We start from the raw sequence: 16,692 nt of genomic DNA on the forward strand, positions 1-16,692 counted from the left end.
ATGCTCCGAATGTGAGAAAGGATTTGTGTATTTTTCGGCACTTTGCAGACACCAGAAATGCCACAGAGGAAAGAAACCCCATAAATGTGACGAGTGCGGGGACAGCTTTGCCTGCAAGTCCTATCTTAGCGCGCACCAGTATGCCCACACAAGGGGGAAACCGTACAAGTGCACAGAGTGCGGGAAGTGCTTCGCTGTAAAGGGATCCCTTTGGCAACATCATATAATTCACTCGGGGGAGAAGCCCTTTCAGTGCATCGAGTGTGGAATATTTTTTCATAGCAAAGGGGGCCTCAAGCGTCACGGACAAGTTCACAAAGGAAGAAAAGATTACAAATGTTTAGACTGTGGGGCAGCATTTGCTTATTTGTCGACCCTTAGAAAACACAGCCAGATAAAGCACGTAGGGGTGACCTCCCTCAAATGTTTGGAGTGCGGTAAATGTTTTTCCAGGAATGACAGCCTTTTGAGGCATCAGAGAATTCACACCCAAGAAAAACCGTACAAATGTCTGGAGTGTGGGAAATCTTTCTCTTACAAAAAAGGTCTGAAAATCCACGAGAGGATTCACACCGGGGAGAAACCTCACACCTGCAGGGAATGTGGGAAGGAGTTTGTTCATATTTGTGACCTTCGGACTCACGAGAAGATTCACACCGGGATCAAATCCCATAAGTGCGCTGAGTGCGGAAAATGTTTCGGTTGGAGTTCGTCTCTTCGGAGGCATAAGAAAATACACAAACGGCAAGAAAATGAAGCCAAAAGGAAAAAAGAAACAATTTTTAAAAAAAAAAAATGCAACTGGAAGGACAAATAGAACTGGCCATTGGAAGAAAATGTCTTTAAGGTTGAAACAAAAATAGGACCTTTGAGTATTATTATGATGGATACAAATTGTATGCAATTTCAAAACAATTACTGTATTTTTCAGACCATAAGACCCATCTAAATTTAGAAGAGGAAATCAACAAAAAATGGTTTTTGGCCTCCATACACCCCATTTTCGGGCCTTTCCAGCCTTTTTCCAGCCCATTTTCAAGGCTTTTTTCTGTTGTTTTCGAGGCTTTTTTTCAGCCCGTTTTTGAGGGGTTTTTTGACCTGTTTTTGATGCTTTTTTCAGCCCATTTTCAAGGCTTTTTTTGGCCCATTTTCAAGGCTTTGTTCAGGCTGTTCTTTCTGAAAAGAAAATGGCCAAAAAAAAGCCTCAAAAACGGGCTGAAAAAAGCCCCTAAAATGAGCCGAAAAAAGGGCTGAAAAAGGCCAAAAAAAGGCCTGAAAATGGGGTGTGTGGAGGTAAAAAAACAGCCAGCAGGTGGGCGGGGCTACGGCAATATTCAGTCTATAAGACACATAGACATTTTCAAAAATGGGAGATAAAAAAGTGCATATTATAGTCCAAAAACTATTAAAGTAGATATGTCAGAAAGGCACAACAAGATAAATTACTCTATCTAAATCACTCTATCTGCCTGACCAGGCAGAAACAAAGGAACAAGGAAATTGATATGTTACAGCCTTATATGGTAATCATGCATAGAAAATGTGTATCCTGCTTTTATATCCTAATCGGAAAAGTATAAAAGCTTGTATGTAACAACCCTTCGGGGTTCAGCCCTTGCTTGAGTTATCGCTGCTGAACCTTGCGCAATAAATCTTTCCCTTCGACAAAGAGCTGGTATAGTCTCATTTCTGTAACACTATGGTGTGTTAAGGCTGGAATGAAAACAAGAATATTTTAAGGGGGTGGGGAATCCTCTTCATTTATATATAAGAAAGGGATAGGTGTCCCAAGGTGAGACGATCCTTAGAAAGGTAAGAAACCACTTTATATACAGTTCAAATGTTGGGTTTGGAATGTGTACTCTCATTGGATAGCCTAATTTGAGTTATAAAGCATCTAGTGAGCATGTTCAGTAACTTGACATGTACTCTGTAACAGTTCCCACTATTATCCCACAATAATCTTAGCATGATCTTGTTAACTAATTGAATACTCAAGAATTTTATTTTTAATTAAAAAGTTTTACCAGAGTTTTAACAAATAATTACCCTCCTCCTCCCTCCACCTCCCACCTCTTCACCCAATCGCCCTTCCCCCCCACTTCCCAGAGCAAATACAGGGTATAGCATTTACCAATCATAAGCTAAAATACGCTAATTATTCATAAACTCCCATCCTTCCCCTAGAACCATAACTCCCTTATTTCATATTAAAAAAAGATTTTTAAAAAAGGAATGCTGTATACAAATACAATTATTACTTTCTGGTCATTCATATGCTATTTGATACTTTTTAGTCTGATATTTGTTTTAAATATATTCTATCCATCTTTTCCATTCCACTGTATATCTTTCTTGTGAATAGTCTTTCAGATATGTTGAAATTTTTGCCATTTCTGCCAAGTTCATTACTTTTAGTGTCCATTCTTCAATAGTAGGCAGTTATTCCTTCTTCCAGTATTGTGCCACCAGTAGTCTGGCTGCTGATATTAAGTTTTATTTCTCATGTTATGAGTTTTCAAGTAATTATAAATTGACTTTCTGGGAAGATCTCATCTCTGGCCAATTTCTTACTTGCCTATTTCAAATAAATAGAAACACTAATCAAAGGCTCTGCTAGTTACTGAAAACAGCTGTTTAAAGAGGCCCCCTCCCTTGCTCCATCATCTATACCAGGTGGGGGACCATGGCCCTTTTATGAATTGTGGACTTCAACTCCCAGAATTCCTGGGCCAGCCATACTGGCTCAGGAATTCTGGGAGTTGAAGTCCACAAGTCATAAAGGGGCCATCATTCCCCATGTTGGGTCAGGAATTCTGGGAGTTGAAGTCCACAAGTCTTAAAGGGATCATCATTCCCCATGCTGGCTCAGGAATTCTGGGAGTTGAAGTCCACAAGTCTTAAAGGGATCATCATTCCCCATGCTGGCTCAGGAATTCTGGGAGTTGAAGTCCACAAGTCATAAAGGGGCCATCATTCCCCATGCTGGCTCAGGAATTCTGGGAGTTGAAGTCCACAAGTCATCAAGAGGCCATCATTCCTCATTCTGGCTCAGGAATTCTGGGAGTTGAAGTCCACAATAGAATAAGAAACCACACTAACAGTGGTCAACAATCACACTCAAATAACATTGAAGCAACACAGTGAAGCAAAAGACTCCCACCTGTGGCAGAACAAAAAAGATGGCTTTTTAGATTTTTTTTTATTATTTACATTTATATCCCGCCCTTCTCCGAAGACTCAGGGCGGCTTACAGTGTATAAGGCAATAGTCTCATTCTATTTGTATATTTACAAAGTCAACTTATTGCCCCCCCAACAATCTGGGTCCTCATTTTACCTACCTTATAAAGGATGGAAGGCTGAGTCAACCTCGGGCTGGGCTTGAACCTGCAGTAATTGCAGGCTGCTGTGTTCTAATAACGGGCTTCTTACCAGCCTGAGCTATTACGGCCCATACATAACAAAATGTATGAAGGAAATGGAAAATGTCAAACCTCAAGTTCACAATTACTCAAGCATTGAGGTACCCACAAACGAACTGCTGGAAACGTTGGTATTTCTTGCAAGACACCTGAAACCTCATTCTGGATGAAGGGGGAGCAAGATATTTAGCTGCCAACACAGCAACAGGGGCCAATAAATAATATAACCAATCAATGCTGATATGCTTTATTTCCGTGTTTTGCTACTTTTGAAAAGTATATAAATGCTTGTTTTTCCATAAGAAGGGGGTTCAGATGTTGCTACGGCTACATTGCTCTGAACCTTTTGCGCAAATAAATACAGCTCCTTTGATTCTGAGGTCTGAGTCGCATTATTCCTGCAACATGCCCATAATTTACCCATGCCCTTCTCAACTAGGCTGGCAGGCAGTAGCCAGAGAGAGGAAGCTGCCAAGTTGGGATCCAAAGAAAGATGAGTGGGAGGCCTGGCTTCAAGACCTTGCTTTGCTGTGTTGATCGACATCAGTGGCAGCTACTCCTCCATTGTTGATTTGCAAGTCTGATAGCTGTTGATGGGATTTGGGGGAGGGAGGAGTTTTCCATGCCCTGGGGCTCAATTTCTTTTGTCTGATTCAGGTGAGCCTGCTTTTTACTCCCTTCCTTCGTAACAACTTGGTTCCTCCTTATCTATCTCGCTTCTTATCTATCTCCTGAAGGGATCTTCTCCTCCTTATCTATCTCGCTTCTTATCTATCTCCTGAAGGGATCTTCTCGACAAGATTCCTTGCTTTTGACTGTTGTAGAAAGATGAGACTCTTCAGTGAAGGAAAGGTTTAATGTGCATGGTTCAGCAAGCAAGACATTGCAAAAGGTCTTAAGAAGGGTGTATCTTAAGGCATATTTATAGTCTTTCAATACGTATACATTTCCTGAGTAGATATAGTTCCATATATGGTTATATGTTATACATTCATATTTTGAATAACTGGAAAAATACCAGACAGTTAGGGAGGTTGCAGACTAGTTAGGGGGTTGTCACAATATGTGCAGATGAAATAACAGGATATGGCTATCTTGGTCAGCATGTTTAGGGTACAACAGAACATCTTGCTAATACAGCAGTTTTACTAGCTAGCAGAGCAGTTTTGACCATAACATAGGCCTAGGCCCAGTGGTGGGATTCAAGTAATTTAACAACCAGTTCTCTGCCCTAATGATTTCTTCCTGTTGTAGAAAGACGAGACACAAGCCAGCTCCTCTGGGAAGGAAGGGTTTATTATATATGCGCAGGTTCAAGATACAGAACAAAGCTGTTGGTCTGAACAAGTCAGGGGATTTCCAGCAAGGCTTTATATACCTTATTGCTACGTGCAGGCTGCAAATACATTGTCTCAGCATGTTACATTCCATATATGGTTACAATTCCAAGAATAGTATATTGGGGAACTGATACCAGATACAGGGGGTTACACAAACATGCTTACCACGATCGCAAAGTACATTTTCTGCAAAACAGCAGGATGTGGTTATCCGAGCTTAGCACATTTATGGGCGGTATATGACCATACGTTAGATTGAGAAAGCAACTTCCCTGTTACAGCTGACAAGGCCTTTCTTTTGCTTGACCAAAGATGTCCCTCGGGCTTGAGGCCTATATCCTTGGTTCTTCTTGGTTCCTTCTACAGAGGAATTATTGAGTCTGTCATTTGCACCTCTATAACTGTCTGGTTCGGTTCTGCAACCCAACAAGAAAAACACAGACTTCAGAGGATAATTAGAACTGCAGAAAAAATAATTGCTACCAACTTGCCTTCCATTGAGGACCTGTATACTGCACGAATCAAGAAGAGGGCCGTGAAAATATTTGCAGATCCCTCGCATCCTGGACATAAACTGTTTCAACTCCTACCCTCAAAGCAGCTATAGAGCACTGCACACCAGAACAACTAGACACAAGAACAGTTTTTTCCCGAAGGCCATCACTCTGCTAAACAAATAATTCCCTCAACACTGTCAGACTATTTACTGAATCTGCACTACTATTAATCGTTTCATAGTTCCCATCACCAATCTCTTTCCACTTATGACTGTATGACTATAACTTGTTGCTGGCAATCCTTATGATTTATATTGATATATTGATCATCAATTGTGTTGTAAATGTTGTACCTTGATGAACGTATCTTTTCTTTTATGTACACTGAGAGCATATGCACCAAGACAAATTCCTTGTGTGTCCAATCACACTTGGCCAATAAAAAAAAATAAAAAATTCTATTCTTATGCTGCTTTGGCAAGCTACCTTATTCCCCCCTTTGTTACTCATCTCAATGGTCGAGAAGAGTAACATAACCAGGATCGTTTTCCTCGGTATCCATACGTTCCAGCTGCCACATAGCCATAACTTGCAATGCTCTCTACATGGGGCTACCCCTGAAGTGTACCCGGAGACTGCAGTTAGTCCAGAATGCAGCTGCGCGGGTGATTGAGGGAGCACCGCGTTGCTCCCGGGTAACACCACTCCTGCGCAGTCTGCACTGGCTACCTGTGGTCTCGTGCGCTGCTTCTGGTTTGGTTACCATCTTCAAAGCGCTCCATGGCTTAGGGCCTGGGTACTTACGGGACCGCCTGCTGTTACCACATGCCTCCCACCGAGCCGTACGCTCTCACAGAGAGGGTCTTCTCAGGGTGCCGTCCGCCAAGCAGTGTCGGCTGGCGGCCCCCAGGGGAAGGTCCTTCTCTGTGGGAGCACCTACTCTCTGGAACGAACTTCCCCCCGGTTTACGCCAATTGCCTGACCTTCGGACCTTCCGCCGGGAACTGAAAACTTATTTATTTATACAAGCGGGACTGGCCTGATTTTTTAAATTCTAAATTTAAATTTTAAACTTTTAATGGTAATTTTATTGGGTATTTTAGATGGTCAATTGACGGTTTTAATTTGGCCTTTTATTGAATAAGCTTTTTAATTGTTATTTTAATATGTATATTAACTGTTTTAAATGAAGGCTGTACACCGCCCTGAGTCCTTCGGGAGAAGGGCGGTATAGAAGTTTGATAAATAAATAAATAAATAAATAACTTGGGCCGTAGCTCTTCTTTCAGCTAACAAAGACAAGCTGTTAGATATAGCTCGCACAAAAATAGGTAACACACAGGGTAGGAGTACACAGCCAGCAGCAATGAGGCCTATGAGTGCCATGATTGCTTGCAAGCCAGGTAATTTGGGAAACCAGGTACCAAAGACTTCTTTGAGGTTGAACCCTTTTTGCCATACCTGGTCCGGGTTATGAGTAAGTTGCCGTATTTCAGTGGTTAACTCTTTTATCACTTTGCCTGTCTCATCAATTTGTAGACAACAATTGGAAAGGTTAAATTTGCCACATACACCTCCTTCCTTAGCTAGAATATAATCTAGAGCAGGGGTGTCCAAACTACGGCCCGCGGGCCAACTGCGCATGTCAGTTTTATTGGCCGCAGCAAATTCTCGGTGGACAGTGGTGCGGCCCCGTCCCTGGCCCCAAGGAAGCCGCCGCTCGCCCGGTTGCAGATGCGGAGTGGCTCCGCTGAGGCGATCCCTGCCCACCCGGGGCTGCGGGCCGGCCATTCCGCCACTGGGCTGTAGGGGGCGCCCAGGACGCCCATGGCTCCAGCCTGGCCCACCAGACAGAGGAAGAGGCGGACGGGCAGCGACGCCCATCGTCCCCACGCGGGGTTGCAGCCCCGGAAGCCAGGCGGGCGAGGCACTCTGCTTCCCAGCCCCGCGCGGGATCCTCTCCGGGCGCGGCGCTCTGCACGCACTCAGGGGGCGCTTACTTGTCGCGGATGATGGTTTGCAGCTCCCGGATCTGGTCGTTCATGGGCAGGAGTTTGAGCTGGGCCGCCGCCGATCCCGGCCAGTCGTGACGCGTCGCCGTCGCCGACGTGGCTGTGGCCTCCTCGGCGCCCCTGTCGCCCGCACAGCAGCTGTTCCCGCCAGCGCAGCAGCATCGGCTGCCGTCGGCGCTGCTGCTGCTGCTGTCCGGGCTCAGGCTGTCACCGCTGCCCGGGCCGGGTCGGCGGCGCAGCTGCCGAGGCCCGCCGCCGCCGGCATCCCGCCTCTGCCCCGCCCGGGCCCACCACGCGCCGGTCGCGGCAAGGCATCGCCCATGCGCTGGCAGCAGCTGCGGCGCCCGCCACACGCTCCGCTTTACCTCAGCCGCGGGCCCGTGTGCCGGCCCGTGACGCGCCGAGCTCGCCCGCTCCCATTGGCCGCCGCGCCTGCCGCTCCGCGCGCGCCGCCACTCGGCGTTCGGAGGAGGGCTGGTGCCCGCCCACTCGCCCCTAGTTAGCCCGTCCCTTTCTGGCCTGGGTGGGAGCCGTGTGGCACACCTGAGTGGCTGCGAGGCGGTGCGGGCCTCGCCTGGGCCTCCCGGAGTCCCTCCATTGGCTGCTGTGTCTCCTCAGTGGGAAGAGAGTTCATGACGGACGGAAAATCCCAGTAAATACATGCTGGTTGCCAAAAGCTTGACTTTGATGTAACTGGGGATGCTGCAAAGGTCATAAATGCAAAGACTGGTGGTAAGTCACTTTTTTCAGTGCTGTTGTATTGGTCGCTAAATGAGTGGTTGCAAGCCGAGGATTACTGGTAGCCGCTGTCAGTATTTAGGTCTCTATGTATTTAGGTTTCTATGCCCATAGCCACATCCACTCAGTCACATGAGGAGTTAGCCACGCCCACCAGTCACATGACCACCAAGCCACACCCCAAAATAAGCCACGCCCACAGAACTGGTACAAAATTGGCCCGGCCTTTGCTTATTTTTCTGTATTTGGCCCTCACTCAAAAAACTTTGGACACCCCTGATCTAGAGCAAGTCTGTTTTGGTACACTGCTGTTCGTAGCCTATCTGTGGTGTCCGACAACACATTGAGGGCAGTACTGATTCTTACCCCAGCCATATCAAGGACTGCCTGCAGTCTGATGAGGCGGTTGAGTAAATAGACCGGGGTACGATAGCCCCAAGACCGATCTTCGGCCCAAGTTGCCCTGCCATAGGTACATACAATTCTTTCATTAGTCCATATCTGTACACTGTCGGTGTCTTGCTTCATATTCTGCTAGATTTTTACATGGAAAGTTTGCAAATGCAGAGTCGGGATGGGCTGTATCATACTTGAAGGAGGCTCTTTTTTCTCTTTTCCCTAAGTGTTCATACACTGGTACACCTAGCACCTGTCTTGATTGAATGGGCAGAAGGAAAAACGCCGGTTTAATCCAGCCTAGGACACATGAGCCTGACCAATTATAAGGCAATTGCTCATATGCTAGCCTCCCACAGATCCAGTACATATTCTCCGGGGCTATCCACACATGACTAGGATCAGACGCATTAAGGTAGGATAAAAAGGTTACATTAAATTTAGCAGGTTGCGAGCTGTTTCCTGGTGACTGCCAGACAGTATAGGTTTCATCCCAGGAACCAAGGCATATCAGATTTCCCACTTCATTTGACCCATTATGTGTGAAACAATTGTTTCCTACCAAGGTTATTGTTAACGTCCAAATAATGTCCTGTCTATTGAGTCTGGCTGAGATATTTATTATTATTTTATTAATCGTATTTGTACTTAACATATTGCCCGCTGCCAACATGTTATTATATAGTGTGGGGGCTGCCTCTGCTGCTTTCCAGGGCCATTGTTCACCTATGTTGGTACCTCCACATACAAAGCAGTTCTTGACAGTAAGGGTCTTAGCAAGATCTCCTGCTGTTGTAGAAAGACGAGACACAAGCCAGCTCCTCTGGGAAGGAAGGGTTTATTATATATGCGCAGGTTCAAGATACAGAACAAAGCTGTTGGTCTGAACAAGTCAGGGGATTTCCAGCAAGGCTTTATATACCTTATTGCTACGTGCAGGCTGCAAATACATTGTCTCAGCAAGTTACATTCCATATATGGTTACAATTCCAGGAATAGTATATTGGGGAACCGATACCAGATCAGGGGGTTACACAAACATGTTTACCACGATCGCAAAGTACATTTTCTGCAAAACAGCAGGATGTGGTTATCCGAGCTTAGCACATTTATGGGTGGTACATGGGTATACGGTCTATTGGGAAAGCTACTTCTCTGTTACAGCTGACAAGGCCTTTCTTTCGCTTGACCAAAGATGTCTCTAGGGCCTACGGCCGAAGGCCTGTATGTTTGGTTCTCATGTTACTTTAGCAACCCACCTTACTGCCATTGCTACAAAGAGATTTTTAGCAAAAGGACTGATATCTGGTAGTATTCTTCCCTAGAGCTCCCTCTAGTTTCTGCAACTTTTTCCTGTTGTCGTCATAACTCTGCGCTATAAACCTCTCATTTAACATGCGCACATTCTCCGGTTGCCTTGGGTCAACCTGTGTATACAGCTCATATGCCTCGATCAACCTTTGTAAGAAACTCTCAGGACTTTCATCCGCTTTCTGCATTATCAGGGAGGGCTTAGACATATTGACCGGAGGTTTTCCTGCCTTTCTCAGTGCTTCTACAGTCAGATTCTGATATTCCCTCAGCCTCGTCATCTGGTCTGCCTCCTTTGGATCCCAACCGGGGTCACGGTCAGGAGCCCTAGCCGCCATCTCTTGCCCTAGATCTGCCACGTTGGGAAACCGTTCTCTAAGGCAAGTTCTAACTGCTGCTTTCCACTTTTCCCTTTCTTCTGGTGTCAGCAGCGTGTTTAACAGCTGCTGCACATCCTACCAATTGGGGTTATGGGTTTGCATTATGGTTTGAAACAGGTCGGCCATCTCTGTGGGTTTAGTGGTCAATGGCCCATAATGCTGTTTCCAGTTCAAAAGGTCAGTTGTTGAGAAAGGAATATATTGGAAGCATGGTCGATATTCTACCACACCCTGCGGGTTTACCACTTGCTGGTCCATCTGCCTCAATGGAGCCATAAACTCATCCTGGGCTTCGGCTGCCACGGCTTCTGCTTTGGCGGCCCTTGCCCTTGTCATTACCCCAACTTCAATCTCTATACCACCTTCGCCTTCATCATCCTCTTCCTCACTGTCTGTAACTTCCTCCTCTACCTTTGCCGTTCTGGCGGCTTTTCCCTTTTTGGGTCGCCTTTTTGTTTTTGGTTTGGCGCCTGGGTCAGCCACCTCACTGCCCCCGGCTTCATCATTCTCGTCCCCGTCCCCGGCAGCCGCCTGCGGGAGCAGGGGGGGTGCTCCCGGGGCCGGTGGTTGGGGTGCATACGGCGGGGGTCTCAAGATTGTCTCTTCCTCCTGAATCAACATCTCTTTCTTAGTATCCGACACTTTAGTCTCAGACACTTTTACATCCTTCACCCTCTTAGTGACCATGTTCAGCTTTTTCCCTTTTCCTTTCCCCTTCGGCCGAGCTACACACAAGCGGACCATCTCGGCCTGACACTGCAACAAATCATCAGCCTGTTCGTCCACGGCAGTTTGCCACTGATCTATGTATTGGTATTGATTCGGATATTGTTCCTCATTGGCCGCTACAAGGGCAAAGAGGTCTCCTATGATCTGATCCTTAAACGTGCCTTCTGGTGGCCAACCCACTCCCATGTGTGGCCCTATTTGTTGACATAAGTATTGCAAGCGTTCCCTCGTTGCTGGGGGGTAGGGAACCCTGTACTTCGCTTTGTTAAAGTAATTATCAAACCCTTTCAACATACATGCCAAAGGTGTGCTTGGCGTGCTACTACCTCCACCCATCCTAACAACACTGCCACCGACCAGTAGTGCCGGACGTTCCGACGGTCACTAACTGGAACTGCGATGACTTAACCACCCACACAGCCTAACAGGACTTCTTTAGGACAGCCGTCCCGAGTCCAGGGGGGTGATCGGGCCCCCTCTTCTATCTTCAAATGAGATAGGTACACAAACAGTTTACATATACTCGCCTGCGGCGTCTTCACACACACACGTCCTGGCCAGGATTCGGTTCAGACCTCCGTTCCTTCCCGCAAGAGTTCTTGGACTGGCTATCAACACCGTCGACCCCGCCGAGGTGTCACTACCGTCTCCCGGAGGACTCACCCCCGTGGCGCCTGGAGAATGTTCAGGAGTGGCCCCTGGGAGGGTCCGAGGGGTCAAGCCGCCCTCAACGAGATGTCGTCTCGCTTAGTGTCCCATCTGGGTCGCCACGGAAGCTGTTGTAGAAAGACGAGACACAAGCCAGCTCCTCTGGGAAGGAAGGGTTTATTATATATGCGCAGGTTCAAGATACAGAACAAAGCTGTTGGTCTGAACAAGTCAGGGGATTTCCAGCAAGGCTTTATATACCTTATTGCTACGTGCAGGCTGCAAATACATTGTCTCAGCATGTTACATTCCATATATGGTTACAATTCCAAGAATAGTATATTGGGGAACCGATACCAGATCAGGGGGTTACACAAACATGTTTACCACAATCGCAAAGTACATTTTTTTTTTTATAAAAAGTTTTATTTTTACAATCATATCAAATAATTCATCCAATGTACAGTTATATACAATTAGTCGGGCTTGCCCAGTCACCACCACCCTTTTTAACACTCTTCCCTCTTCTACCTTCTTTTACTTTCCCAACCTTCCTCTCCTTCTCTTATCTACATCCTCCTCCTCCACCCTACACCTTCCTTCTCCTCTACTATCCCTCTTCCTTCCTCTTCTCCTCTTCCTACCTCCTACTCTCTTTTCTCCTCCTCACCGTTCTAAAATGGTAACTATGCAGACCGACCCTACATTAATTATATTTCTTCAATAATCCCTGTACATTAACCATCACTCCATCTCTACCAAACCCCCCCCCAATTCCCCCCCCCCTTACCCCCCACCCCCCACCCCGACTTCCCAGAACAAAATGCAGGGTATCAAAACTAACAATCATAATCCAAAATAATTCCTAAATTATAATCTCTAGTCACACCACACTTAGTCACACTCTCAATTCCCCTCTCCTTCAAAAATATATCTAATACAAAATATTTCCTAAATTTACTCATATGCTATTCGATTTTTTTTTTTTTATCTGATACTTATTTTAAATATAATCAATCCACATTTTCCATTCTAGAATATATTTTCTAGTGTATAGTCTTTCAAGTAAGCGGAGATTTTGTCATCTCTGCCAGATTTGATACTTTGAGTGTCCATTCTTGATTGTAGGTAATTCTTCTTTCTTCCAATACTGAGCAATCAAAAGTCTTGCGACTGTTATTAAGTTCAAAATCAATTTAGTCTCTATAGCTGTATAGTCCATAATTATTCCTAGTAGAAAGAACTGGAGTAAACTTAATCTTCTTTTCAAAATATTCTGCATGATCCACCATACTTTAATCCAAAATGCTTTAACTTTTTACAAGTCCACCATATATGGTAATAAGTAGCATCTTCACAATCGCATCTCCAACATTTAGCAAGATCTAATATGTGTTTCTTGTAAACAGGTAATGTCATTTTAAATTGTTTCAAATAATGAAATACTTTCCTTCTCTTCATGTGAGTTCAGGCCATTAACATTCCAAGATAATAGTTTAATTGCCATTATCGTCAAGAAAACTTTTGGAACACCAGCCGCAGATCACATTTTACTTTAGGCCTTGCTCCTCCCACTGTTTCCGTTGTAGTAGTTGCCAGTTGTTGTTGTGCCTTCATCTCTTGTTCCTTGCGCTTAGCAGCAGCTCTTGTCAGCCTTTGTTCTTTTGAATCTAAACCCGTCGTAGGTATTTCCAACACTTGTAATAAATCTTCTTCCATCACAATCTGTTCTTGTACCTGCTTCACTTCTCTTCCTTCACTTCAGCCTCCTTCTTCTAGCTTCCAATGGGGGAAGACTTCCAACTTTTAATACCTCAACATAAAATTCTCTTGCTTTTCCAACTGTATTGAAACGATGTACTTTCCCTGCATAATATACTATTATACCAGTTGGAATATCCCATCTATATTCAATCTGATGTTTTTTAAGTTCATTCACCAGGAAGGCAAATTCCTTCCTAGCCCTTAACATTTTTGGTGGAATTTCCTTTAATATCAAAATATCTTGACCAGCAATCTGAATCTTCTCCCCCTTATATGAAGCTTGCAAAATCTGATTTCTCACTGTTCTGTTTGTAAAATAAATAACAACATCCCTTGGCAACTTTTTTTGCCTTGCTATCCAAGAATTCACACGATATATTTTATCAATTTGATAAGCCACATCTGCTGGACGAGCTGCTAATATCTCAGCAAATACTTCAGAAAAAAATTTCCCTTAAATTCTCTTCCTTATTTTCTTTCAAACCTCGAATTCTAAGAGCAAATTCCATATTTCTATATTGTATCAAAACTATTTCATCCTCTGTTTTTTCCATTTTACTTTGAAATTCATCCATTTTATTTTCTAATTTTAAATTATGTTGCTTAATTTCTTCAACCTCCTCTTCCAATAAAATCACATTCGTTGCCAAACTTCGTACTGCCATTACAAATCCTTCTTTAACTTCTTTATTTCCCACTTGAATTTCTGATATCTGCTCTTTCATTTCAGACATCTCATCAGTTATTACTTTAAATTTTTCTTCTATAAAGCCTTTTAAGTTCTCTTGTAACGCCTCTAAATTCAATGTTCTAGTCTCTGCTGTATGAGCTGGAGAGGCACCAGCTGATAAAGTTCCAGAGCTCTTTGTTACAGTAGACTTTAATTGTTTGGCTGCCATCTTCTATAAAATTATTTATTTATTTATTTCCAACTTAATATTCACTTTAAATCTTCTTAACCTCTAAGAAACACAGTCTTTTAAAGCAGTATTTAAAAATCTCCTAGATTCTATCAGCAGGCAGCAAAGAGTTAAAGAGTAAAGCAGCAAGTAACATGCAAATTACCAACTGCAGATGGCAACGCTGAAAGTATCGCTTTCGCTTTCCTCTCGTTAACTTGTTAACAATTCGCCTCCATTTTTTACTGTTTTCAAGCTTGTTACAAAGTATCGGGGAATCGGCTTGGCTACTTGCATAAAGTTCTCCCACTTTCGTTCTGTCCGGTATAATCCTTTATTGTCCAAAATAAATCTCGGCGTTTGGTCGTGGTGATTGGTTCCGCCAAAGCAGAAGAATCCTCGGATCTGGAGCACTTCGGGTTACTGGAGGGAACTTAACCCTTCAAACCCCTTTTTTCTCAGGGGCTTTAGGGAAATTCAACCTCTGCCCTCAGCTCACCACCTTCTCCTTCTCCCGAAGAGGGGGTTTTCCGAACCGCTGGACAGCAGATTTAAGCTGTCCTAGCGATTCCACATAATCCAGAGGTTGGTGATCGTAAAGATCACCGCCATCACCTACGGTGCCAAACCGGAAGTCTATCGCAAAGTACATTTTCTGCAAAACAGCAGGATGTGGTTATCCGAGCTTAGCACATTTATGGGCGGTATATGACCATACGTTAGATTGAGAAAGCAACTTCCCTGTTACAGCTGACAAGGCCTTTCTTTTGCTTGACCAAAGATGTCCCTCGGGCTTGAGGTCTATATCCTTGGTTCTTATGCTGCTTTGGCAAGCTACCTTATTCCAACAACCAGTTCACCAAACTGCTCAGAAAATTAACAACCGGTTCTCCCGAAATGGTGCGAACTGGCTGAATCCCACCACTGCCTAGGCCTGTTGTGGAATTCAAGGACACACAGAGAATTCCTGGGTGAGCAGAACAGGTTTCTTGCACAGGCTCAGGGGTAGTATGAGCATGACAACACTGAGCCCCGAGGAGTTCTGACGCAGTTACTTTTATACTTTTTTAAAAGTACAGGAAACAGGTAGGACAGAGAAAAACAATTTTCTATATATGGTTATACATACACTTAACATATCATGATTGGTTATAATGTTGACAGCCCTCCTATCTCTGCTGCCCTCCTTGTTGCTGCTCTATAGAAGCTAAATATCTTGTTTCCTATTACTAACTAGGTCACAGGTGTCTTGCAAAGCTATCTAGTTTCCTGCCGTCATGCTTGTGGTTGCCCTTGCATTTGGCTATGTGATACTTTGCTCACGATGGGCCCCAGACAAAATGCATACTTGTCTGGTCTCATAGAAGTCCTGTATTATTACAAAGAATAGTTGCTTATCTGGCTTCTGTATGTACCTTTTTCCATCTTAGGCCCACTTCATGATCTCTCTCCTTCCCTGCCTGTTTCATTTTTACATATAGATGCTTCAGCCTAGGGGCTGCCACAAAGAAGAGGGGGCCAAATTATTCTCCAAAGCACCAGAGGGCAGGACAAGAAACAATGGTTGGGAATTAATCAGAGAAGCAACCTGGAATTAAGGAGAAACTTCCTAACAGTGAGAGCAATTAACCAGTGGAACGGCTTGCCTTCAGAAATCGTGGGTGATCCATCACTGGAGGCTTTCAAGAAGAGACTGGACTGCCGTCTTCAGAAATGGTGTAGGGTCTCCTGCTTGGGTGGGTGGTAATAATAATAATAATAATAATAATAATAATAATATCAGAGTTGGAAGGGACCTTGGAGGCCTTCTAGTCCAACCCCCTGCCCAGGCAGGAAACCCTACACCATCTCAGTCAGATGGTTATCCAACATTTTCTTAAAAATTTCCAGTGTTGGAGCATTCACAACTTCATTCACAATATTGTTTTCACAATATTCACAATATTGCATTCACAATATTGGAACACTGCTATGTTCTGCAATATGGTGGTGGTGGTTAGACTAGATCAGGGGTCTCCAACCTTGGCAACTTTAAGCCTGGAGGACTTCAACTCCCAGAAGTCCCCAGCCAGCTTTGCTGGCTGGGGGATTCTGGGAGTTGAAGTCTTCCAGGCTTAAAGTTGCCAAGGTTGGAGATCCCTGGACTAGATGACCTACAAGGTCCCTTCCAACTCTGTTTATCTACCTATCTGCTGTAAATTGAGGACTACCTGCATTGAGCCTCTTCCGAGCAGGTAATCCAAGTCAGATTTTTCCAAACGATCCAGCCAGAACTTGCAAGCAGAAATGTGAGCAAACCGGAGCTACATTTCTCCTTGCGGGGCTGGAGGGGGGGGGAAAGCTCCCCTTATAGGAAGAATCCACCTTTCAGACCTCCGCAGGGGAGGCAGCATCTACGGCAAGCCTTGCTCGACCACCTCAACGTTCTCCCCCGCCCCCCGCTCTCGAACGCCCAAAGTGGAACGTTCCTTCCGCCTCGCCTCATTTGCATGGAAAAGGCGCCCCGAAGGGAAAACCCCGTTGGGACGTTCGGGGGGGCGGAGCCAATTTTCTC

General features: G+C 44.8%; 2 protein-coding genes across 5 annotated transcripts; one reads left to right on the top strand and one right to left on the bottom strand.

Moving 5' to 3' along the window:
* LOC131189521 (gastrula zinc finger protein XlCGF7.1-like) lies at positions 1–3,594 on the top strand. Its single transcript, XM_058165640.1, has 3 exons — positions 1–11; positions 49–744; positions 3,438–3,594. Exons 1-3 carry the CDS (start codon positions 1–3, stop codon positions 3,592–3,594), a joined length of 864 nt encoding a protein of 287 aa, XP_058021623.1.
* A 1,465-nt stretch (positions 3,595–5,059) lies between these two features.
* On the bottom strand, positions 5,060–16,488 carry LOC131192796 (uncharacterized). Of its 4 annotated transcripts, none has more exons than XM_058172323.1 (3): positions 16,349–16,488; positions 8,378–11,637; positions 5,060–5,180 (listed from the first exon to the last, which is right to left on the bottom strand). In XM_058172323.1, exon 2 carries the CDS (start codon positions 11,161–11,163, stop codon positions 10,174–10,176), a length of 990 nt encoding a protein of 329 aa, XP_058028306.1. In that variant the 5' UTR covers positions 11,164–11,637; positions 16,349–16,488; the 3' UTR covers positions 5,060–5,180; positions 8,378–10,173. The 4 variants fall into 4 exon arrangements, with proteins under 4 accessions (XP_058028306.1, XP_058028307.1, XP_058028304.1 ...); XM_058172324.1 differs by having other exon boundaries at positions 8,378–11,603; positions 16,349–16,487; XM_058172321.1 differs by lacking the exon at positions 16,349–16,488 and having other exon boundaries at positions 8,378–12,041.
* Positions 16,489–16,692: the final 204 nt, after the last annotated feature.

This window comes from Ahaetulla prasina, chromosome 2 (genome assembly GCF_028640845.1).
Source record: "Ahaetulla prasina isolate Xishuangbanna chromosome 2, ASM2864084v1, whole genome shotgun sequence".
Taxonomy (NCBI): Eukaryota; Metazoa; Chordata; class Lepidosauria; order Squamata; family Colubridae; genus Ahaetulla; species Ahaetulla prasina.

Coding starts and splice junctions, on each gene's coding strand:
- LOC131189521 (XM_058165640.1), top strand. Junction 745..3,437: donor CATAAGAAAATACACAAACG/GCAAGAAAATGA, acceptor GCTTCTTACCAG/CCTGAGCTATTACGGCCCAT.
- LOC131192796 (XM_058172323.1), bottom strand. CDS start 11,163: ATGGGTGGAGGTAGTAGCACGCCAAGCACACCTTTGGCATGTATGTTG.